Genomic DNA, 24471 nt, shown 5'->3' with positions numbered 1-24471 from the left:
AAGCTGCTGTGCTGTGACTAGGTGCTGACCTATTACTTGGAGCGTGTGTGTGTATGTATGTGTTTGTGTGTATTTGTGTGTGTGGCACATATTTCTAGTATTCAGCTATTCAATACACCTACATTTTACTCAAGCTCTCTCTTGTCAACACTGCAAAAAGACATTGAAACATCATGTACAGCAAACAACTGACAGCATGTTCACACACACACACACACACACACACACACACACACACACACACACACACACACTGAAATAGCATTCGCATAACCAAACAATCTGCAATCTACTACAAACTCTGAAGTGCACTCTGTCTAAAATAACCCTTTAGGGGAACAGAATACAAAAAGACTCAGAGAAGCGGAAAGAATCAAACACTGAAATACACTCTCCTCGTCTCTTTTCCTTCCATCTCTTTCTCTTCCCCTCTCTCTCTCTCTCTCTCTCTCTCACACACACTCACACACACACATACACACACACACACACACACACATGAGCACACATGAACACTCTCTATTGACATGTAGATAAATCAGAGGCAGACCAAAAAGTCACTGATGTGAAATGAAAATGACACTAATCTGCTGTTACCATAACACACAGAGACACATCAATTATTAACACCTACAATAACTCTCCTCTCTCTTTGCTCCTCTCTTTCTCTTCCTCCTCATCTGTCTTTCTCTATTGTGTATATCTCACCAGATGAATGGGCCAGAGTGTGTTAAAAGCTCCCATGTGTTCACCTAAGTGCTGTGGCCAGGCCTTTCGAAGACATGTATATTGTAGTCATCCGTTTTTTTCCCTCTTAAATCAGTGGTTTCTCTGGAAAATGGGCTTAGGTTTTGAGCTGTAGTTCAGAAGCAGCAAATACCTCAGGCACATATCACCTTTGCTTCACTCAACAGCCATTTTTTCTCTGCTTGATTTGCGTGTTTGGCAACACCAACATATAGAAATTAGAGATAATAAAAACTGTGACTATAGAAGATGTCAGGGATAGAGTGGGTGTAAATGTATCTTACATTTAGAATAGTGAATAAAACTTTCAAAGACATTGAAACATCAACTAAGTGGGTAGATTTGTGTATTTGTAAAGACTTGTGAAACACACATTTTATTTGCATCCATGTTGGGTACTTTCCAGAATGCAAACAAAACATTATAGGGTGTAAGCTTTGTTTATCCTGCGCTTGTTTTTAACAAAAAAAAATTTTAAAAAATTAAAGAGAGACTTTTTGATCAACAGCAGCCAATTTGCTCATGAGAATGAAATATATTGCACAAAGTGACGTGATTTGTTTATTGAAAACACTCACATGTTTTTCTTTTCCTCCCCGTCGGCAACAGCCAGGGCCGGAGGCATTATCATTTTCGGTTGTCCGTCCGTCCCAGTCATGAACACAATATCTCACAAATTCCTTGAAGGTATTTCTTCAGATTTGGCACAAACATTGACTTGGACTCAAAGATAAACTGATTTAGGTTTTTGTGGGCAAAGATCACTGTGACCATGTTTTTGGCCATAGCCCACAAATTCATATGTTAATTATGACACAATACAACACAAATGTCTAATACAGTACGATGATGAAGTGATGATATTTTATGTCCGTAAGGTCAAAGGTCAACTTCACTGTGACATCATGATGTTCTGCAAAAACACTCCACAAATAAAGTCAGAGTCAAGTGATGTTTGCTAACATCACTAACATCAGCTAACAGTAGCCACATAAGCTACAAATTGAAGGTTGTAGCAGCAAAACTCTTGAGTCAACAAACAACAACAACAAAAATCCATCCTTCTCCCTTAACAGAGTGAATAGGTCTCAAAATTGCGACTCTGAAGAACCCTGCCCAGTGCAAAACCACCCGTATCCACACAGCGCCTAACATGCAAATGATATGGCACATTTGTTATCCAAATATGTTGAGTAACATATCATTCTCCTCTTCTCCCTGCTTCCTTTCCGCTGTCTACCGCAGGTAACCGTTTCTTCCTGACCTCATTTGGCGCTCTGTATATCTCAGAAGTGCAGAAGGAAGATGCTCTGTCCACCTACCGCTGCATCACAAAGCACAAGTACAGTGGAGAGACTCGCCAGAGCAATGGAGCCAGGCTCTCTGTTATGGGTATGCAACAAGTTACCGTGTCCAAACATAACAGCTGCTAAATGCCAAACACAATATGAACAATGTTACAGTTATCTTCGTCAATAGAGGAATACTATTACAACATGGAGTTTTAGGTTTTAAAAGGAAAGTCAACCATTTCGTGAAGTACAATTATTGGCTTTGTTGCTGAGAGTCAGAAAAGAACATCAATACCACTGCTGTGGTCATGCTTTCAGGCAAGAAGGTTAGCTTAGCTTAGCCTTAAAGCCACTTGTCATTTTTACACTTCATTTTTTGTAAAGATTAAACAAACAAGATGCAATGTGTTAGCTTTAGAGGTGCTGGTAGGTGGATTTTTGTAACGTTTGGGCTAGCTGTCTCCCCCTGTTTACAATCTTTGTGCTAAGCTGAGCTAATTTACTGTACAAACATTAGTGGTATTGATCTTCTCATCTATCTCCCAGCAAGAAAGTGATTAAGTTTATTTCCCAAAACATCAATTCCTTCCTGTAAGGATCTAAAAATTAATTAAAGGACTGATGATTCCAAATAAATGTATAATTTCTCTAACGTGTTTGACCTACAGACCCTACGGAGTCCACCCCGTCAGTGCTGGACAGTTTCCAGTCAGGTGAGGTGCAGGTGGGGCACAGTGTGGAACTGCCCTGCATCGCATCTGGATACCCAAACCCCACCATCCGATGGCTGAAGGATGGTCGGCCGTTACCTGCAGACTCCCGCTGGACGCGGCGCATCACTGGCCTTACCATTTCAGACTTGAGGCTCGAGGACAGCGGCAACTACATCTGTGAGGTCACCAACAGCTTTGGCTCCAAAGAGGTGACAGGTCATCTCAATGTCATAGGTGGGCAGGACTGAATAGAATACAACAGTGTATATTAAAATATTATTCTTAATGTCTCGTGACCACCCCTCTCAGCAAACAATAAAGCATCACTCCTGACCTCCACTACACTGTCAACTATAGACTGAGCAAAAGAGTCAGATGGACACAAGTAATGAATGTGATGTCAGGTCCTGGACAGGCTCGATCATTCACATCATCATTTAAGTTCTGTTGGCTGTGCCACCCCACGCCACCATCACAAATACATAGCATGAGCTTGATCTCCACGGATGGCTTGTTCCCCTGCTGTGCTCTCAAACCCCACTGAGGCACTACTGCAGAGCAGTGACAGAGCAGAGCAGTGGTCATGCCGGCCTGTCGCTCTGTTTACTGAAGATGTGAGAGATGGGGAGGAAAAGAATATTAATAATGCTGTGTGTATGAATGAAGGAGATGTGTGTAGGAGATGCAGATAGAGAAGATGGTACACTCGTGGAGAGAATGGGGGAGGGGCGGTGGGGGATTTCAGGGTGGTTGAGAAAAGGGTTTCACCCTTAGTGGACACTGGGCAGACTGGGCACAGGGCACATCACTGCACAAGCCACAAACCTGCTGTGACAGGGCATGGAAGGTGGGACACACACACACACACACACACACACACACACACACTTACAGTACATGCACTGACTCTCTGTGAAGAAAGTCTTACACATACACTGTCACTCACACGCACATGCACACACACACATTCAGCAGCCCCCAGCGCTTAACACCAGCTGCTTTATTGCTCACTGACATTTTCTCCCCTTTCTGTTTTTCTGTCCTGCTCTTCCTCGCTGCTTAGTTCACACACTCGCACACACACAAAGATCTTGAGACACAAACAACAAATTCACAATCTCACCCCACCAAAATATGATTTGCATTGTCTGGTCAGCACAGTGTAGCTCAGTTCAGATTGCTTCCATTCAGTAATGCACATAATACCCATGAACTGTCTGAGGCAAACCTGCATACATACTGTGCCTTCAATAAAATGTGAATGCGAAGGTATGACTGACATTTCAAAAGACATATGTTTCTGACTAACTTCTCTTTTTTTAAAATTTTTTTTATCTCTGCTCTACGTGGTCCTCCTTCCATCTCCAGAGCCATTGCGGGTCACCTTGTCTCCCAAGAACCTGAAGACAGGGATCAGCAGTACAGTCATCCTCTCCTGTGCTGTCCAGGGTTCCCCCCACTTTATTGTGTCCTGGTACCGTAACACAGAACCTGTCCTGCCCGATCAGCACTTTTCCATCCAGGGGGCTCACAATGAGACATTGTTCATTTCTGCTGCACAAAAGAGACACTCTGGAGCTTACCAGTGCTTTGCCACACGCAAGGGCCAGACAGCCCAGGACTTCTCCATCATACTGCTGGAAGGTGAGGACAGACAGGGATTATCATGGTGGAGCACAATCATAAATGTATATGTAACAGAAAAAAAAAACAATCCAGGGTTATTACACTGCTATCAAGATAAGTGTAAAAATGAGGGTGTTTTTTTATGCTTGAGGATATAAAAATTACACATGGTTCACATTATGTTTCACATTACATGTTTCTCCTTCATATCTGCAGTTGTGTGTCTGTTACCAGGATATCTGTTTGCAGTTGTGTCTGTATTTCCACAGAATATAGAAAATGTTCACAGGGCAAGCAAGACCTGATGGATTTCCATGACTTTACATAAAACATAACTTTACATAGACACATTGACAGTTGCGTTACATTTCTGTTATGTTCCATCTAGCTTAATCTCTTCAATGATTCACAATTCATTTTTATTTTATTACACACATTAAGTTTATGCACTCATACACACATATATTACATAAAGAGGAAGAAACAAGAAGCAAATCAGTTAAGAGAAATATAAGTGTTGGAACATCTTCATGTGGTTATTTTAATTCTGGCACACAGAGATTTGCTAATGTTACACTTGATTCAGCTTCATTCTTGTTACTATGAAGTATTATTTTTTTCTATAGTGCCACCATAAAGCTGATTTAAATTCACACCCTACATCTCTTGTGTCATGATTATTTCTCAGATGGCACCCCCCGTATCGTTGCCTCCTTCAGTGAGAGGGTGGTGGTCCCGGGTGAACCGTTTTCCTTGATGTGTGCAGCCAAAGGAGCACCTCCTCCTACTATCACCTGGACCCTGGATGATGAGCCTGTGGCCCGGGACCTGTCGCGCGTCAGAGCCAGCCAATACACACTCTCGGACGGCAGCACTGTGAGCCATGTCAACGTCAGCAGCCCGCAGATTCGCGACGGGGGAGTGTATCGGTGCGCCGCACGAAACTCGGCCGGTAGCGCCGAGTACCAAGCGCGCATAAACGTAAGAGGTGCCTGTCTACTTTTCAATATCAGTCATACAGAGGCTTCTCATAGCCTGACCCCTACCCCCACCCTGCCCCATATCCTATCCTGTACCCTTCTATATCTCTACCTCTATCTCTGTATGTGTTCTGCGTTATCATATGTATATTTTTAGTTTTTCTCTTGTTTTACTTTTTCTTTTTTGTTCTGTCTGTCAGTCCTTACACCTACATGTTAATTATCTGCAGCAGTCCGTGTTTTGCTTAGTTCTCCAGCAGCCTATATATGTTGTCCGTCTCATCAAGCTTACTGTCCTGTTGTCTGACTTACTGCAGCTCTGCACATAAAGAAAAGAAATACACCTACTCATCCACCCACTCTACAGTACCTGCCTGTATGCACACACACATGCAGACGCACACACACATGTTTGCAGGCTGAAAAATGTTAAAATGGAGAGGCTATAGTTTAACATATGGAGAGAAAGAGTGGCTAAAGGAGAGGAAGTGAGATTAAGGCAGTGTGAAACAAAGAAGAGACAAAAACAGATGGGCAGAGACAGAGAGAAGAGAGAGAATAGATGAAACAAGGGGACAGGAATGGAGAAAAGAGGAGTGGAGAAGTGCCAGTGTCTGTTGGAGGGAGTGATGGTGAACTCTAGTGACAGGACTGGTGATGTCAGTGTCGTGTGAGATGACAAAGATGAGGAGTGACACCGATGGACAGGGCTGTATCTCTCTCTCTGTCTCTCTCTGTCTCTGTCTCTCTCTCTCTCTCTCTTCTCTGTCCTTTGGTGAAATGTGTAGTTGTGACATGTGAGTCTGCTCCAAGCAGACATGCCAGAATGATCACTGGAGTGAGAATGAGCCCCATTGCCAAAGAGCTTCAGCCCTATGTACAACACAAACTGATACAGCCAGTAAACACACATACATGGACACAAATGCATAACCACACATGAAAAAGCAGTAACACACTACTATGCCTATCCACTCACTGAAATGTGATACACTTAACTTAACCCATTCAGTGAGGGGCCAGCAGCAAAGATACTGAGCCGCACAGACATAGCTGAACACACATGCAAGTGCACACTGCAGCCGTGTTTGTGTGAGGGTGAGTGTCAGCCTGTATGTGTGTGTGTGTGTGTCTGTGTGTCTGTGCGACGGTGCTACTGAATAATACATCTTTGACTCGTCAGAGCTGTGACTTCAAAGCTCAGCACGCGCTGAGAAAGGGAGGAGAGAGAAAGAGAGAGAGAGAGGTGGGGGTAGGAGGGCTGGAAGGAGACACAAAAACAAAGATACAAGATGAACAATGGTGAGAAGGTCAGAGCAGAAGTGACGGATGATTGAGTGATAGCTCCCAGTGTCTTCCACTAATGCTAAACACAGTTTGTGTCTGTCCGACTGTCTGTCTGCCTGCCTGCCCACAGCCTCTGGTCTTTTGGCAATGATACATACAGAGGCAGTTAAGCTTTGTTATAAGCTCTGTGATATTTTGGTATTTTTAGGGCATCATTCACACAAACTTTGTTCCACCTACCTGTTGTGGCCACTATTGTTCAGTCCCACTGCCACTCAAACTAGCACAACCCATGTAACATGACCTTCATAGAGTTCTCAGCACAAATATTGACAGAGCACAAAAAACAATGCATATGTCACACATGTGCAGCGCAATGCATTGCAGACATATGTACACACACAGTTCATGATTAGGTTGTTAAAGCCGATGAGTTGTGCACTGAAGGGCTGCATCAGAACCTGGATTCTGCGGGTCCTGCAGCACCAAACAGAGATGTAGAGGTGAAGGATACTTTTACAGTGAAACAGTCAGGGGTGGTTGGTCGGCATGAATGAAAATTCATGTATGAAAATATGACATTCTGTCATGCATGAGCGTAACCATGCATGTAAATGCATGTAAACCTGTTATTCTCTCTTTTTAGATTACTTATGCAGTTGGTTACATTAAAAGTCAGTTTGTTAAAATGTCAGTTACATTAAATAAAATTGCCATCGCTAATCTAATCTGACCTCTAAACAATAACACTATCGCTGCTGTTCTGAAGTCTGGCATCCCTGTATTTCTGTATCTAGTTAGTGTTATTTTCATCCACTCTCTGTTCCCCTGACCTGAAGCTAACATTTTTTCAACTTATTTGATGAGGCCTATTTTCAGTTCATGTCTTACAAAGGTATCTAATAAACAAGTGAGTGAATGTATTTGTCTAGACTTAAAAATCCAAGAGACCTACATGTGCCTGGGATGAGCTAAACAGATTTTCAGCAGGAGAGACTTGTGGGTGGGTAGGCTGGAGTGGGATGGCACATCTAAGGAGTAATGTTCAGAAACTGAGTGTGTAGGTGCTCCTCCAGTAAAACTGGACAGAAAATAAAAGCTGCTTTTAAACATTAAAACAAGACACTCTAACCTCTCTCTCTCCCTACACCCCGACATGCTTTTTTTTTCCTCTTCTGTCCCTTTCCTCTCCCCCAACTCCCTTCCCTATCACCCCTCCCCTATATTCCTAAAATTCCATGACCTGCTTCTGACACCATCAACTAATGATCTTCTTTTTCCCTCTCTTTTCTACCTCTGGTCAACCCACCCATCTCTTCATATCTCCCCCTCCGCCCATTTCTCTCTCTCTCTCTCTCTCTCTCTCTCTCTCAGGTCCTCCGAGGATTCGGCCTATGAAGAACATCACTGCGGTGGCAGGAAGAAACACTTTCATAAACTGCCGTGTGATTGGGTACCCTTATTATTCAATCAACTGGTACAAGGAGGGACTTCTGCTGCCTGATAACCATCGCCAGGTGGAGTTTTTTGCACTTGTGCTCAGAGACAGTAAATTAGCTCAGAAACTAATTTCCATGCAGCATTGTATAACATGAATATACAATGTGTAGGTGCGTAAATCCTTTCCTGTACATGTACTGCGTTTTCCGAGTGTTATTTCAAGGCTCAGTCAATAATTCTTGACCAGAATTCTGAACATATAAATGACTATTTTTCAGCTAATCATCTGGCCTTTTACAGCTTTATGAACGAAAAACACTGAATACCTTCGAGAATATCATCTAGTGTTAGCCTTTGTCCTAAATCACCAGTAAAGCAATTTGGGAACAATAGTAGGACAATGTTTTTGTGTCAGAAATTGTACCTTTAAGAGTGATCTAAAAATATATCACTTCATAAAACATTACCACATGTGATAATTTCACATAACATAGGCTGTTAGACATTTATGCTGTAATGTTTATATAATCAAAACTCAATAGTAATGACCACTGCCATAATGACCACTTCTTATTGTATTGTATATTAAATGAATCTATGCTTTGCTAGGTTTTGATTTATTAGCATAGCAGAAAAGATTTCCACTGGATTGTACCTGAAAACTCCCAAACACAAACGAATGAAGGCAAATCAAAGTGATGTCTTTGTGCGTCAGTGTCGGCCATGTTTTGATCTCAGCATCATCTCATTTAAATTCCCAGCTCTGTGAATGAATAAGAAGACCAAGCATGTATTGTCTCTGCATGTAACACTACTGATGTCTGTTCAGGTGGTGTATGAGAATGGGACTCTGAAGCTCAGCGATGTTCAGAAGGGGATGGATGAGGGAGCCTATGTGTGCAGCGTGCTCATCCAGCCACAGCTGTTCATCACGCAGACTGTTTATGTCACTGTCAAAGGTCAGTCACAGGGTTGAAATTTTTGAAATAGATAACTTTGTTGGAGAGTTTCACAGGTTTTGATGTGCGTGATGTAAATGTTATATACCTAATTGTGTTTAGGATTTGTGCAATAAGGTCTATACACTATATGTAGAATAGTGTAGAATTGTAGAATTGTAGTTTTACTGTGTCATTAAAGGCAGTGTAAAAAATTATGAATGTAAACATGGGTGATTGTAGGAGGGATGGAGAGTGAGTAAGGCTGGTTTGGAGCAGGAGGGTGCGAGTGTAACAGAGGGAGAGGAAAGAAGAAAGCTGTATGTATTGCCTCTAATAACCCCTGATTAAGGGGCGGAGTGGCCTAGTGTGCTCTCTCAACCACTCAGCAATTACATAGAGCAGGAGTGCTATTGTATAAGATTTGTGTGTATGTGTGTATGCCAAATGCATACATAGGTGTGTGAATGGCAAAGACTGTGTGTGTGTGTGTGTGTGTGTGTGTGTGTGTGTGTATTCCACATGTCACCCTGTATGTTATTTTGCTCTGCTCTCTGCGGCATTAGCATGACATGTTTGTTTTAGGAAGTTGTCGAGTGTGATTGTGGGTTGTGTGTGTTTCAGCTTGACATTGGTAGATGTGTGAAATGTGTGTTACTCGATGGTCACATATATGCACGTGCGTGTACACGAGTGTGCGCGTGTGCGTGTATGCACGTGTGTGTGTGTGTGTGTGTGTGTGTGTGTGTGTATTTGCAGTGTGTGGGTGTAGGTATGTGCTTGTATGAATGTGTGCTCGTCATGTCTCTGATTTAATTAGATGAATTTTAACGAGGCCCAGATTAAATCCCCCAGATGTCTCAGCTGTAACCCCCCCACCACCACCACAACCACCATCTCCCTCCCCTCTTCCTGCACTCCAAACCACCGCCATCACCTCTGCCGGTCTCCATGGCAACGCTGTTCTTCCCCCTGTGGATGGGGCTCTAATTAGAGCAGCTATTATGGGCTGGCTTTAGCAGGGCAGGGCGGGGTGGAGTGGAGAGTTTGGTAGGGGGCACAGGCGGCTGCAGAGTGGGTAGTGGGCTAGCAGGCCAGGCTGCGGTGGCGTGGAGGCTTTGGGGGTCAGGCTTAGGGGAAAGACTCAAGAAATGAGACTTCTGATCACCTACAGTCAAATAGACAGACGGACCAGTTGTTGAACAATCAGCCTGCCAGCTGGAAATGACAGATTCTGATCCATGCCCTTCAAAAATAAATGTAACAGTCTTTTTGCCTCTGTCCTCTGTTTCTTTCTAACTCCACCTCTTCTCCCTTTACATCACTCACTTCCCACCCCATGTCCTCTCGATGCCCCCGAATCTTCAAATCTGTGTGTCTGCCCATATTCTCCCTGTATCTTCACATCTGACTCTCTCTCTCTTCTCTATCCTTCACTTATTCATATCTCCCTCAAATCTCTATCTTCACCTCTTACTCACCCCACTCATTTAAACAACCCTGTAACTGTTTTCATTCATCTTTTTTCTTTATTTCAATTCCCTCTTTGCCTCATTCTGTCTTCTTTCTGTCTACCCTTTATTTCACCCTGCCTGTCCTTGCCTTTTTCGCCCCTATTCCTTATCATCATATATTTCCTTGACTTGGTCTGCCTGTTCTATCATCTTTTGTCTCATTTCACTCTTTATGTCTATTACTTTGACTCTTCTACATTTCTATTTACTCTCCCTACCTATTTACACATCTTACACTCTATCATTCTCATTTCTTCACGTCTCTTGCTCACCCTTTCATGTTCTCCTTCTGTTTCTCTCTCAGTTCCTCCACTGATCCAGCCATTTGACTTTCCGCCGACTTCCATTGGTAAATTGATGTACATTGCCTGCGTGGTATCGTCTGGAGACATGCCCATACGCATCACGTGGCGCAAGGACGGGCAAGAGATCGTACCCTCCTCAGGCATCACCATCGACACTAAGGAGTTCATGAGCTCCCTGCAGATATCCAAGGTGTCGCTCAAACACAACGGTAACTACACCTGCATTGCCAGCAATGATGCTGCAACTGTCAGCACAGAGAGACAGCTCACCGTTACAGGTAAGAAAAAAAGGAGTGTGAGAAGATAGATATTTAGAAGGGGGTGAAGGAGAAAGGAAAGGTGTTAATTAAAAAAAGTGATTTAGTATTGCACTTCAATAAAGTATGGGTAAAAACAAAGCAGCAGAGGGTGATATATTCTTCCCTTTAGTCCTTGTTAAGAGTTATATTCCAAAAACACTGGGTGTTTCACTTCCCATAATGTAACTTCATTAGACTCTCCTTGCCCAATAAAAACCCAAATACTTCAAACACCACAGCATTCAGTTTGTTAGACTAGCTTTCTGTGGACCTCAGTGATTGAGCAACTTTTTCAGACTTGACATAGGTCCCTCCAGAGCCACAGAAGAGACTATACAACTGTCTTAACACGTTGGCCGGTACTTACCATGACAGGTACAATAACATTGACAAGAAAAAAATCAGCAATGATGGAAAGTCACAAAATTTAACTCAGACTCAATGTTAAAGCCAGGAGGCCTTTTGAGCCTGAAACCAGCCTTTAAGGCCTCTAAAGTGGAGAAGCCCGTGCTATACTGCAGTCAAAGCAGAAAGACAAGTCCATATGAGTCAAAGAGGGGAGACTATGAATTGGAAGATGGAGCTTCCACGAGCCCACGACACCACTGATAATCCAGAATATTGGAGTGGACCAGAGCTGCTCGTCAAATACTCCGACAGCAAGCACCAATATCTGAATTTTCAACTACAACAAAGGATCCACAACCTTAAAGGGAGTATGCCTAAAGTACGCAAGACATGACCTAACCAAAACTACAAAATCTGCAGAATTAACAACGTGTGTGTCACATAACACAGCAGTTTGTATCAATGAAAAGTCTCAACAAGCAAGGTTTTGGGGAGCAGTGGGTTCAGCTGCTGAATGCAGCTCTTCTAGGCCGGAGGCCCTCAACGATGTGTCTGCAGCAGCAGTTATTTGTCCTCAATCACTTTTTTTTTGCAGTTACAGGAGCTGATGAAAATGGTTTTTGTGATTTTTCTGCCTTCAGCCTTATCACTCAGAATCCAATGAGGTAGTGGTTAGAACAGTCAGAACAGATTTAATAGAGACAGATAGCATTTATTATTTGGTAATTGTTGTGTTTTATATTTGTAACTTGTGAATCAATTTTTACTGGTTATTGCTGCAAGCTTCTAAGCTTCTTCTAGTATAGAAGTACCTTATCTACATTTAAAGTAAAGGTTTCCTAGATTTATTGTGGGTAATCTAAGAGTTTCTTTAAAGTGCCTGTAGCATCTCCTCAGTGACGTAAAAGTACAGATTATGTGTGACTAGGTCAGGTCCAAAGATTAAGGCTCTTGTTGGTTGGTCTAGACTCTGAAATTAACATTTGCCTGGCAACAAAAGTATACTCGAAGCTTGAATAATATCCACCAACTATAACAACTGTTGAAGGGAGCAGTTGTTACCCAAACTGTTAACTGTTCAGTATTCTTAGGTCAGCCTGTACATATTTGATTAGAATCCTGTTTTGACAGGCAGTCAGGAAGGCTTGTCTTCACCACTTTAATGTGAGGGCTAAGCAGGTCTCCTGTGCTGGAGAGTCTGGGTAATATATGTACATACATACACATATATAGTACTTTCGGAAAGTTTGTTTTTTCATTTTGTTCCCCCTGTGATGAATTCAGCTGAATATCTGATACCTCCCAACACCCCCACCCCCCATTTCAGTTTCAGTTATGTGGTACAGCCATACCAGTGGTGATGTGTTGACTGAAATACTGTTTATTGGCCATGAAGGAATCATTGAATATGGTTCTAGTGTCAGGAGGTTCTTGTCTTTTCACTCACTCCCTCTCCTCTCTTCTCCTTCCAGTGCCTCCTCGGTTTGTGGTGCAGCCCAACAACCAGGATGGGATCTATGGGAAGGCAGGGATCCTAAACTGTTCTGTTGATGGGTACCCTCCTCCCAAGGTCATGTGGAAGCATGCCAAAGGTACACTAGGTACATGACCCATCTTTCATTCTTTTTCTATGTACTGTGATGTGTCTCTGTTGGCTTTTTTTGCCATAGTATCAGTCATAGGTCCATACTATCTGAAGTTAATTCTCTCAAAATCCAAGTGTCGCTTGCTACTATAACATAATCACCTGTTCCTGTTGCTGTCTCTGTCTCTCTGTCCAGCGGGTATTGGGAACCCGCAGCAATACCACCCTGTGCCTCTGACAGGCCGTATCCAGATCATGAGTAACGGCTCTCTGCTCATCAGACATGTCCTGGAAGAGGATCGTGGCTTCTACCTCTGTCAGGCCTCCAATGGGGTGGGCTCTGACATCAGCAAGAGCATGGTTCTCACTGTTAAGAGTGAGTATACTAACGCACATAGACTGATGTATCAGAGTGTGACTTTTTCACAGAGTAGATGACTGCAGTGAAGCCATCTAGGATGCTCCAGTGCTCCTGATTTATCAGTCTTCATGCACACACACACTTGCTAACTGTGTCAAAACCAATGAGCCAGCTCGCACTGCTCTCCCTGTGCTCTGTGGGCTGGAGCGTACACACACACACACACACATGCTCAGTGATAAATTGGTGGAGCAAAGGTGACCATGGACATAAAAGTGAAACAATAAAGAACAGCAACAGAGAGAAAGATGAATAGGGAAAATGTACATGCATATACACACCGTCAACTTCAAGCAGAGCATTATGTGATATGATGTGATTTTTATCATGTCATATATACTGACCTTACGTAACAATTTCACTCATAAGAGTGACATTATCAGTTAATTTTTGGCACCTTTGACTCTTGCTCACTCACAGACACAGATAACCAGGTGCACATCTACTAGTTTTCTGCTAAAACACGGTGCCCCCCCCCCCTTTCTCTCTCTCTCTCTCGCTCTCTCTCTCCTTCTGGTGTTAGTGTTATTGATTGAACCGTTCCTCTCCTCTGCTTCCCTCGATTCTGTCTGTTTCGCTCAGCAGAGAGGGAGGAAGAGAGGGAGGGTGAGATGAATAAGTGATGAAAACAAAACAGCAGAACCCTCCTCAGATCGATATTGTGTGTGTACGTGAATGAGTGTGTGTGTGTATGTGTGTGTGTGTGTGTGTGTGTGTGTGTTTTGGCCAGAGAGGATTGAGTGTGTAAGTGATTTTGTGTACAGAGTGTACACGAAAGGTAGAGTGTATCGTTTTTGCCTCTTCATTCACCTAGACCCCAACGTTAACTATTGGAGAATGAGAGAGGAGGTTTATTGACTTTACCTCATTGACCATAGCTCTTCATTACTGCACTGCAAAGGAACTTGGCTACTCTGAACTCCACCTTTTTAACTGCCAGCTGTCCTACCCTTCTCCTCTGCACTCCTTTACTTCATTCTCCGTTTCCACTTAAACTCTGCTTATTATCCACTTACGCTTTCCTTTCTTTTCCTCCTCCCTTTCCCTCTGTTATCTGCCTCTGTCATCTAATATCTCTCTCATCAATCTGTTTACTGTCGCCATTTCTCCCTGCTTCCCCCCATTTGTCCTCACATTCCCCTCATCTCACGCTCCATTTCCCTTCTCCTTTCAGTCCCCGCAATGATCACCAGTCACCCCAACACCACCATGGCTAAGAAGGGTCACGTGAAGGAGCTGAACTGCACCGCCAGGGGAGAATGGCCCATCATCATCCGCTGGGAAAGAGGTGACACGGTCATTGACCCTGACCGCAACCCCCGATACTCCATTACCACCAGCCCCAATGAGAAGACTGACGAGGTGTTGTCTACGCTCAAGGTAAGAAACACTTATATATGATAGAGCATGTAGTTGTTGAGATCAGAGTGTCTGACTCTCACTCTTACACTCTTTTGTGTTGTATGACCTTTTGTATTTTCATTCCCTGAGGTGCGTAGAAAAAGAAGAGAGTAGAAAGAATCCACTGTCACAGCAGCTGGAGTGTTAAGGGTTGTTAAAGAGTGGTATCAATCATGGCCAATCACAACAGGTCTTTTGATCGTTGAACATCTGTGTTCTTCCCCCTGCACTGGACATTTGGTAATCGAGTCCAGACCAGCGTCACCTGAGAGGAAAACCTTTGCATGCAAGTGTGAATATACAGTGGCCCAAGATATGATGACAAGAAAAGACGATGTCTCTTTTTCAATTAAATCTGTGTTTCTGGACATATTGACGAGACAATCATGTTATGATTCATGGCAGCAACAAGTCCATCATCTCTACTGAATTAAAAAAATGAGATACTTCAGCTGATAAATCAGCCGGAAGCACAGGAAAATGGAGATGCATGCATGCAGCTGCCGCCGCCTGGTGATGCAGTGTTTTTGGATTATGATACTAAGAGAGGGGTCACTGGTAACAAGTGGTACTGAAGGAGCTTTGTGATGTAAAGAGGATCTGAATCGACTGTGTCCAATGAGTTCTGAGGATGTCATCATCTCACTCGCCAACCAACTGGTCTGATGCGCATGAGAGAGCACAGGAGCTTGCGTGTGTGTTTTGCGCAAGATAACACCAGCGGATTTGGCATCTGTAATCGTGGTTTGACAACGTGCCCCTCTCTAATTAGAGAGTTCACATGGAAAATAGCACCTGTCTCTTTCAAATGATTGTATTTGTAGTTAATCATGACTGGTGAGACTCAAACATGAATATTTCCTGCTGGTGTTATGGCCATAATCAGAAAAAAATGAATTATTGGTGTGAATTTACACTTATTCAGTGGTTAAAGAATGTATATATTTAAAGCGCCAGCTAAGCATGCTTGAATTGAGTCTATGTAGATGCACCTTAATTAGCGAAAGTGACAAAAATAGCACAGAGGGTGAGTTAAGCATCGTGCACTTTTGACATTTCTCAAGCAGGTAGGTCAAAAAACGGTGCAAAAAAGTGAATCCCAACAAAAATATCTCCCTGTCACAAAGATGTACTTCACACAATTTGCCTGCACAAAGATAAAGCTGTTTGTCTCTTTGACATTTCTCTTTTTACCTTTCTCCCTACAGCTAAAGCCAGCAGAGCGTGAGGATTCAGTCTTCTTCTCTTGTCACGCCATCAACTCGTATGGAGAAGGACGAGGCCTTATCCAGCTCACTGTGCAAGGTAACCATTCCTGCACAAATGCATGTACCTATACTGTCTCCTCTTCATACTGCTGAAGACTACACAAACCTGCTCTTGCCATCCAAAAGTGTCTCTCAATTGCTGTTATGTCTCCTGCTTTATCTCTTCACTCCCTCTCTTAAATCCTCAGAGCCCCCAGACCCTCCAGAGTTGGAGGTGCGAGAAGTGAAAGATCGTAGTATGAATCTCCGGTGGACGCAGAGATTTGATGGAAACAGCGTCATTACCTCCTATGATATTGAGTATAAGAACAAGACAGGTAAGTAAAAAGAGTATATTCTTCATTTTACAGAAAAGGAAGATAGAAAAGTGAATATGACAGTGGACTAAATTGCTAAGCTGTTGGTGGTTCTTTTCTGTTTTTTGAAGCACTCGGGATTGTGACTGTCAATTGACTGTCAGTGTCAAAATACAAAATCCTACATTTTGGAAGAATTTACTTTCCTTTACAAATATATCCAAAGTGTCTTTTGAAGTGGGGAAACTGTATAACTCAAAATGAAAAACAATGCTGCACTACTATTCTCTTCTTCTTTGTCAGATACCTGGGAGCTGAAGCATGCCACTCGAAACATCTCCCCCACCAACAATCAGGCCAACATAGTGGACCTTCACCCTGCCTCTGTCTACAGCATACGCATGTACTCCTATAACGCTATAGGGAAGAGTGAAGCCAGTAAGGAACTCACCATCAGCACGGAAGAAGCACGTAAGTATCTTGACAGCATTCTGCCAATGTAAATGTGAGTGAATTAGCTATTAGCCTCTGCATGTGTGATGATGCTGACATCTGTCCTTGAATAAGCATTTTATATTGAAAATCTAGTGGACAAAAAAAAACCTTTGAAAACTGTAGACCAGAATAGTTTAAGGCCATGAGACATGAATTCCACAGTATCTTTGTTCAACACCTCAACCCTTCTGTCTCTCTCTCTCTTTCTGCAGAGCCCGATGGTCCTCCTATGGATGTAATCCTACAGCCTGTGACATCTCAGAGCATCAGGGTCACCTGGAAGGTAAAGCATCAAAACAACTGCCTTATGTCACTTTCATTGCATTAAGTTTGTGGAGGCACCTGAATCATTGCGCACTATATGAATATGAGTCTAATGTGAATATTGCCTTTCCTTATTTCATCCATTAGGCACCCAGGAAAGAGCTGCAGAACGGCGTGATCCGGGGTTACCAGATCGGTTACAGAGAGAACGGCCCAGGCAGTAACGGCCAGTACAGCATTGTGGAGATGAAGGCCACTGGAGACAGTGAGGTCTACACGCTGGACAACCTGAAGAAGTTTGCCCAGTATGGTGTGGTTGTCCAGGCCTTCAACAGAGCCGGCACAGGGCCCTCTAGTTCAGAGATCAATGCGACAACACTGGAAGATGGTGAGAGTCAGCACATCTCAACGTGCAAAGGGAATTTTTGCCTCTTGGTCTGTTTATGAGTGTAAATGTGGGATACTTAAGTGATCAGCAGCAATAAGGGTTAAACAGGTTAAACAGCAGGGTGCATTATATACAGTGGAAGAGAAAACTGTCAGTCTTGTAAAATATCACCCTCCGTCTGCTTTGGCTTTGATTCACAGTTACTGAACCTCTTTCTGTTGCCATTGTTCTTTCTCCTTCTTCTCTGTCTGATCTGTGTCAAATCATGCCGTGCTTTGTAACCTAAAATTACTACTTTCTCTCTATTCTCTCAACAAGAATGAACGTTGGCTGCAGGAACCAAAATGTTTGTTTTGTTTTGTTTTGTTTTGTTTTTTTTACAAACATCAAAGACAGTCTCATAGACACAGTACACATTCAACAGCACAGCAGAGGGTTGGGTGATCCCTGTGCAGTGAGACATGTGGAGGTCTTGTCATGCATCCTGATGGCTAGGGGGCAGATGGGCTAAATGTTGAGTGAGTGAATGGATGAATGAATAAATGAATGAATGAACGAACTGAAAAAGAACTTAGGGAGCAAAACCCCTGCTTAGGCTGCACAATCCTAGATTTAGATTTAGATTTTTTAAAAACTGTATCTGGCTGTGAGTATGCAAGAAAATGCACATACTAAGAGATTCGATTTTTTTTTTTTTTTTCATTCAGGTTCAACAAATCCCAGACTGCAATCATTAGAAATATTTTCACCAACTCCTTGGTGGAAGTATTGAAAGGAGTCACTTTTTGCATTGCAAAAAAAGAAGTGTTGACATTTTTTAAACATAAGTGATCACAAAAAATATCGAATAGTTCCTCAGAAATTTGTAGGGTGGGTGTATAGCAATAAAGCAGTGGGACAAAGGACCAGTGGACTTCAGTCAGTTTGTTTGTGGATCAGACTTATGATTTACTAGGAAAGAGAACTTTTCCTTTTATTCTCTTTTTACAAGTGTTATTTTCGAAGCGAGCTGCAATAATTGACTTTTGGCCTCTAAGGAGCAGAAGAAATCCACAACAAGTTGACAGCTGTTAACATAAAAACACATATAAATACATCTTAAAAAAGAGAAAAACTCTGAATTCTTTCTCTCAAGTAGACATCTAAATGTTGTGCTTCTTGTATTCTGCCTTTTTCCACTCGTTTTGCTTTAGTATTGAGCTGCAGGTAAAAAACAAACAAATAAACATTTAATCGCTTCACGGCCACATGCAAAAAATTTCTTCAATGCATGCCATCTCTCTCAGTCTCTATTATACGTCATCCACATTTGCCTGAGTTCCCTCTTCACAAACAAATACAAACACACACACACACACACACACACACACACACACACACACAAATACACACGTCACATACATACTTGTCCACCCAGTGAACAGTTGGCTGAGCTCCATTGGTCCAGAGCAGACAGAGCTCTCCAATTCTTCCCTGTGGCTGTCACCGTGGCGACAGTGATATTGATGGCCATTATGATAATAGTGATAATAACAAGCATACTAAAAATAATTATAATTAGCTTGTCTCTCTGTCCGTCTCTCTCTCTCTCGTTCCCTCTGCTAGCTTCCTGCTGTAATTATCCACAGCTGAGCGCATTGTCTCTCTGCTCCCTCTTTTCATCTTTTTCTGCCCTTCCCTTGCTCCCCTTGCTTTTAACTCTCTTCCTCCCTTCCTCCCATCTTCCTCTGCCCCTCACCCCCATCTCCTCCTCTATGTAGCCCCAGTCCAAAAACTGCCTTTCATTATGTTCCTGTACTCCTTTTTTCCTTTCTTCTTTTTGTTTCTCCAAACTTATGGACTTATTTATGTAAGGTTCTTTTATGTCAGCTACCACTGATTTATTAAACTTTCTTTTTATTTACCTGCCTTCCTTCATCTGTTTAACCCTACATAAACCCCAATACAGACAATTCAAAGGCATCTTTTTGTTCATATCCTCTTTTAGTTTCATGTCTCATGGCCTTTTATTTCTCTTCTCGTAAAGGTGTGACTGTGAAGGGAGGAACTTGGCTGTGTTTTGATGCCTTCTAATTATTTAAGCTCAGAACCTAAAGGTTTATTCATACAAAACCCTGTTTTTCTAATCCTCCCTTCTCCTCTCCCTCCCTTCCTCCATCCTCCTCCCCACCTCCTCTCTCTTCACCAGCTGCAGAGAAACTCCCTGGTGGACTTGGCCCAATCTCTCTCTTTCATTGCTCTCTGTCTTTCAGTCGGCTCTCTTCCTCTCTTCCTGCCCCTCCTTCTCTCACAAGTTGACTTCTGTTTATCTTCAACAGTGTGCGTTATTCAAAGCCTGAAAGACTAATGGTCAGCGGTAGCTAACAGAAGAGACACCTGGGCTGGCGGGGACAGAGGGAGGCTTGTAGAGAGAAAGAGAGATGGTGGTTGTAGAGTTGGTCCTATACACCAGGCTGGATGCATGTCATGGGCTTTTTATCTATCACTAGCCTGTTTACTCACTTCAGGTTTGATATGGAAATGACTTTTAGCTTTTCAGGGAGGGTTTATTTAATTATTTATTTATTCTTCATCTAGCCAGAACAGGTCTATTTTCAGGAGACAATGACAGCCTTTGCATTAATGTAAGAATCATGGAAATTTTCACAATTACGAGCCTCTTAAAACCCAGGACTATGACTATGCAGAATTCAGGAAAGGTACCAAATTACACAACCAGGAAATGTGTAAAAATTATGAATAAGAAATCTACAATAATGGGTTTTTAATATTCCACTCAGTGTAAACACCATATAGCTTCAATGACAAGTTGGAGCAAGCTGATACATAATATATTGCATTTATGATATTGTCACAGCATTGAATAAGATCAATTCCTCAAAGCTATGTAACGGGTTAAAGGAATCTGGATGCTAAAGTGTGAAACAATTGCTTGATTTCCCCAGTTTATCTGTGTATTTAGCTCAATCATCACACAAGTTGCGATTGTTTTTCACCCCTCAATGAACAGACCTTTTCTATTGAATTAAACTGTGGAATGTATAAGGTTAGATACATGTTTTAGATAACTTATCTGACCTTTTCTCTTCTCTCTCTCACTTTCTTTGCCTCCAGTGCCCAGCCAGCCTCCTCAGAACGTGAGAGCCATTTCTGTAACATCAGATGAGGCAGTAATCACATGGGCCGAGCCTCCCAGAATGACGCTGCATGGAGTACTGAAGGGGTATCGCGTCGTCTTCTGGGCTGTCTTCCCGGATGGAGGTGGGCAGAGTGTGTCTCTCATCTTACGTAGACACCATGACTGATAACATCTCAGTCCTTGGCCTGAACGTGTCACTTTTTTTTAAATGTTTCTCAGAGTGGGGTGAAATGCAAAACATCACAACTATCAAGGAGCAGGTGGAGCTCAGAGGCCTGGAGAAATTCACCAACTACAGCATCCAGGTGCTGGCCTACACCCAGGCTGGTGATGGAGTCCGGAGCAACGTCCTGTATATCCAAACTCGTGAAGACTGTGAGTCTTTATTGTAGTAGATCTTAACACACAGGTAAACCAAATAATAAACTTTGCTTTGACCGCATCTTTGGTGCAGGTCCAAGGTTTGGTTTGGTTTGGTTTGGTTTAGGCAGCAGTGTGTGGGAGGCAGACATGCAAAGGGGGGGGGGGTCTTTGTAAGGCTGAGGTTGCTGATTAAAACCTCTTTGTGCTCTGATGTGCTATTACCAGTGCTAATGAGAATTAAGAAGCCAAAAAGAGAGTGTGTGTGTGTATGTGTGTGGTTAAGGAGCCTAAGGGTGTGGGTCTGTGCATGCGGATATGTGGAAGTGTTGGTGGTGGTGGGGGGGGCTGTTAAGCGTGCGTTTGCATGTGTACATGTCTTAGCTTTGGTGTGCGCGAGTGTGTACATGTGCTATTGTTTGTGTGCAAGTCTAGCTCTGCACCCAGCACAAGGAGAGGGATTAATTCTTTGTGGCTTAGAGAGAATTAATTTTGTGCTTACACTGGCGGGCTGTGGATTACATCCGTATCCGCCTCTCCTCTCCCTCCCTGGGGCCAGGCAGAAGAGGAGGCAGGCGTCTGGAGATGGAGAAAATGAGGGAGCGCAGGAGTGAGGGGGAGAGCAGAGCTTCTAAGAAGTGTCATTTCAGAAAAGGCCTTTATTCTCTTTTTCTCTCTATATCTCCATTTTATGAGCTGGCCTCGCTGCAATAGCTCTTCAAATATGTGTATTGTGTTTGTCTTGGAGTGTGTGTGCACGTGTGTGAGTGTGTGTGCTTATCAGGGGAAAGCTCTCTTTTTGCCTGATGCGGGTTGACACTGTGTCCAGGGGCAACCTCTTCACATACGTTCAACGCTCTCTGTCTCACTCGGTCTCATCCTTCTCTTTGCCCTCAGTTCTGTCTGCAGCATATGGAAAAGTGTTTGCAGTGCAATTGTGCAAACAGCCATTTCTCAGCCTGCCTTTCTCTGCTTCGGTCTCTCAGACACACAAAGACAGTTGACACTAAACATAAGCGTAAAGAAGGCAGATACTCATTATTCACTCCTTTTTCATGGTCTTTCTGAGACAGAACACCATTGGGTCACAGTATTTAGTCTCTTTGAAAATGTGCATGTGTTCGGTTTACATGAGTGCATTATGTTGTCTAATTTTTTTAGGACGTTCTAACCCTCTAGGTGTTTATGATCAGCAATGTTATACCAAGAAATACATGTTTGACTCTATTTGTTGATCTTGAAGTAATTGTTTACTAACCCCTAGCAGGAGCTTTAAAGTACTCTGAGAATGGTATGAGAACAAATCTGGTGTTCCCTGGAGTCCTTTTTCTTCATTAACCTGAAAATTGGACGGAATAACCATGGATGCAAGTCAGCATACAGATAGCGCCATATATGTTTTTATGCAAATTAGTCACTGGTCATGAGCTGTCCATATCAGAAAATGATGCATGAGCAATGAAGGCTGATAGTCTGCACATCCAGCCACAGGTGCAGGACAAAAGCAGCATATTACAGGAAAAGAGAGATAGTGCACATGAAATTGCTTTGAAGAGGTAGACCAAATTATTTAAACCAACAGTCCAGAGCCGAGAGATATTCAATTTAGTATCACATAAAAGTAGCTGGAAAAAAAGTCGCATATGAGGAGGCGGAACTAGTCTGTGTTTGGACTTTTTTTCCTAAATATGAAGATAAATCAAGAATTAGAAGAAGAGGAGGATAATTTTCTGTTGACCAACCTATGTGATCAACTGCCCTGTTCTGCATAAACACAGACTATTGAAAGCTTAGTCGTCTGATCTTGACCTTGATGATCACAGTGTTGCTTATGTCCACTATTTCTCTGTAACAGGACACCCCAGGGTGTTATCACTGTTATAACATGACCATAGAAACAAGAGGAAGGCTGTTTAATAAACTTAGATTAGATAACTGAAGAAATTTAGAAAAGTTGCTGAGTGCAGGCTCAGCCTAGCATACAGAATCACACTGTTACACTACTTCACCACAGTCATTCCTGTCCCTTATTTTCTAATGTTGGGCTCTTTTTTGTTTTTTGTTTTTATTACATCTCTCTTTTTACTGGATGAGAGGCTATGAAGCCTGTTATACAGTAGGGTAAAGTATTGAATACCAGCAATTTAGCCATGGGTCTACTGGGTACACATGGAGGTTTTTGTTGCATGTGTTGCCATCATTTAACAGCTAACAATGGCAACGAATGGACAAATCTCCCGAAAAGCTCTAAAAAGACCCTTAAAGCTGTTAAGTGAGTGTGTTGTATATGGAGAGCAATTTAACTGGTTCACTTTTTTCTGCCCTCTATTTCCCTCTTCTCTCCCCTTTATGATTCAGACCCCGGACCCCCAGCTGGCATCAAAGCTGTGCCCTCCTCCGCCAGCAGTGTCGTGGTGTCCTGGTTACCCCCTCACAAGCCAAATGGAATCATCCGCAAGTACACCATCTACTGCTCCAGCCCCGGGTCAGGCCAACCGGTGAGTTAGAGGAGGGGTGCAGAGAGTTTCAGAATTGGGAGGTGGATGAAAGAGGAGAAGGGTGAAGAAGACCATCCAATCATGGCTGGTGATGAAGGAGACAAGATCCTTTTTAAATGCAGAATATAGCTTCTGTTGTACAATTTATATGATGCTAAGATAAAAGAAAATTCGTTTAATTATGACGTTCTGCATTTGTGTGTTTGTGGATGTGGAAGTGTGTGTGTGTGGTCTAGTGCTGCAGTCTCAGCAAGATGTGTGTGTGAAATGAGCTCTCCTCATACTGCAGTGTGTGTGCGTGCAAGCTCACCCTCCAGCCTCATTTGCATATCTGCGTCTCATCACGTTGCCAGGACAACCTCATCCGTTCATCAACGAGGGCAGAAAACAAGCCGACAGCAAGCACACACTCTCACTTACACTCTCACTTACACACAGGAACACACACACACACACACAGGAATATACACACACTTATAAATGTATCACACCAAGCGTATACATACATGCAACTCATGTTTTTATGACTTTTTTATGTGAATTCAAAACCACAAAATATATCCTGCTTTCATACCTGCACACACACACACACACACACACACACACACACACACACACACACACACACACAGACCGTAAATGTATCTATATAGATATATACAAGCATCTTCTCTTTAGTCTCCCTCATTCACAAATCAGTCTTCCTCTTTTTCCTATCTATTTACATCTCTATCTCTCTCTTCCTTTCTCTCTCCCTTCTTTCTCTCTGAAGCCCCCATGCAGAGTTCGGGATGATTACTATGTAAATGAGTGCGACTGGAGAGAAGGAAGGAGGGATGGGGGGGTCAGACACACCGCGTGGGGAGT

The 24471-nt window shown here is 42.8% G+C and overlaps 1 protein-coding gene across 4 annotated transcripts in view; it reads left to right on the top strand.

Moving 5' to 3' along the window:
* Positions 1–24471, top strand: part of dscaml1 (Down syndrome cell adhesion molecule like 1) — a 98204-nt gene that overhangs the window by 58082 nt on the left and 15651 nt on the right. For 2 of the 4 annotated variants that reach the window (XM_071496603.1, XM_071496602.1), the window contains exons 4-21: positions 1993–2139; positions 2708–2986; positions 4121–4396; positions 5067–5366; positions 8020–8162; positions 8915–9044; positions 10842–11120; positions 12962–13090; positions 13271–13450; positions 14670–14875; positions 16105–16201; positions 16353–16481; positions 16764–16931; positions 17168–17238; positions 17367–17607; positions 20722–20868; positions 20966–21121; positions 23465–23604. In XM_071496603.1, the coding sequence (XP_071352704.1) occupies positions 1993–2139; positions 2708–2986; positions 4121–4396; positions 5067–5366; positions 8020–8162; positions 8915–9044; positions 10842–11120; positions 12962–13090; positions 13271–13450; positions 14670–14875; positions 16105–16201; positions 16353–16481; positions 16764–16931; positions 17168–17238; positions 17367–17607; positions 20722–20868; positions 20966–21121; positions 23465–23604 (3218 nt within the window). Of the gene's footprint in view, positions 1–1992; positions 2140–2707; positions 2987–4120; positions 4397–5066; positions 5367–8019; positions 8163–8914; positions 9045–10841; positions 11121–12961; positions 13091–13270; positions 13451–14669; positions 14876–16104; positions 16202–16352; positions 16482–16763; positions 16932–17167; positions 17239–17366; positions 17608–20721; positions 20869–20965; positions 21122–23464; positions 23605–24471 lie in introns of those variants that run through there. The other 2 variants (XM_071496604.1, XR_011693473.1) reach the window with 2 other exon arrangements.

Source organism: Trachinotus anak, unplaced genomic scaffold (genome assembly GCF_046630095.1).
Source record: "Trachinotus anak isolate AG129_WGS33_773 ecotype Australia unplaced genomic scaffold, CSIRO_AGI_Tana_v1 ptg000014l, whole genome shotgun sequence".
NCBI lineage: Eukaryota > Metazoa > Chordata > Actinopteri > Carangiformes > Carangidae > Trachinotus > Trachinotus anak.
Note: the sequence above shows the minus strand (reverse complement) of the source record. Positions and strands in the feature narration are given on the sequence as shown.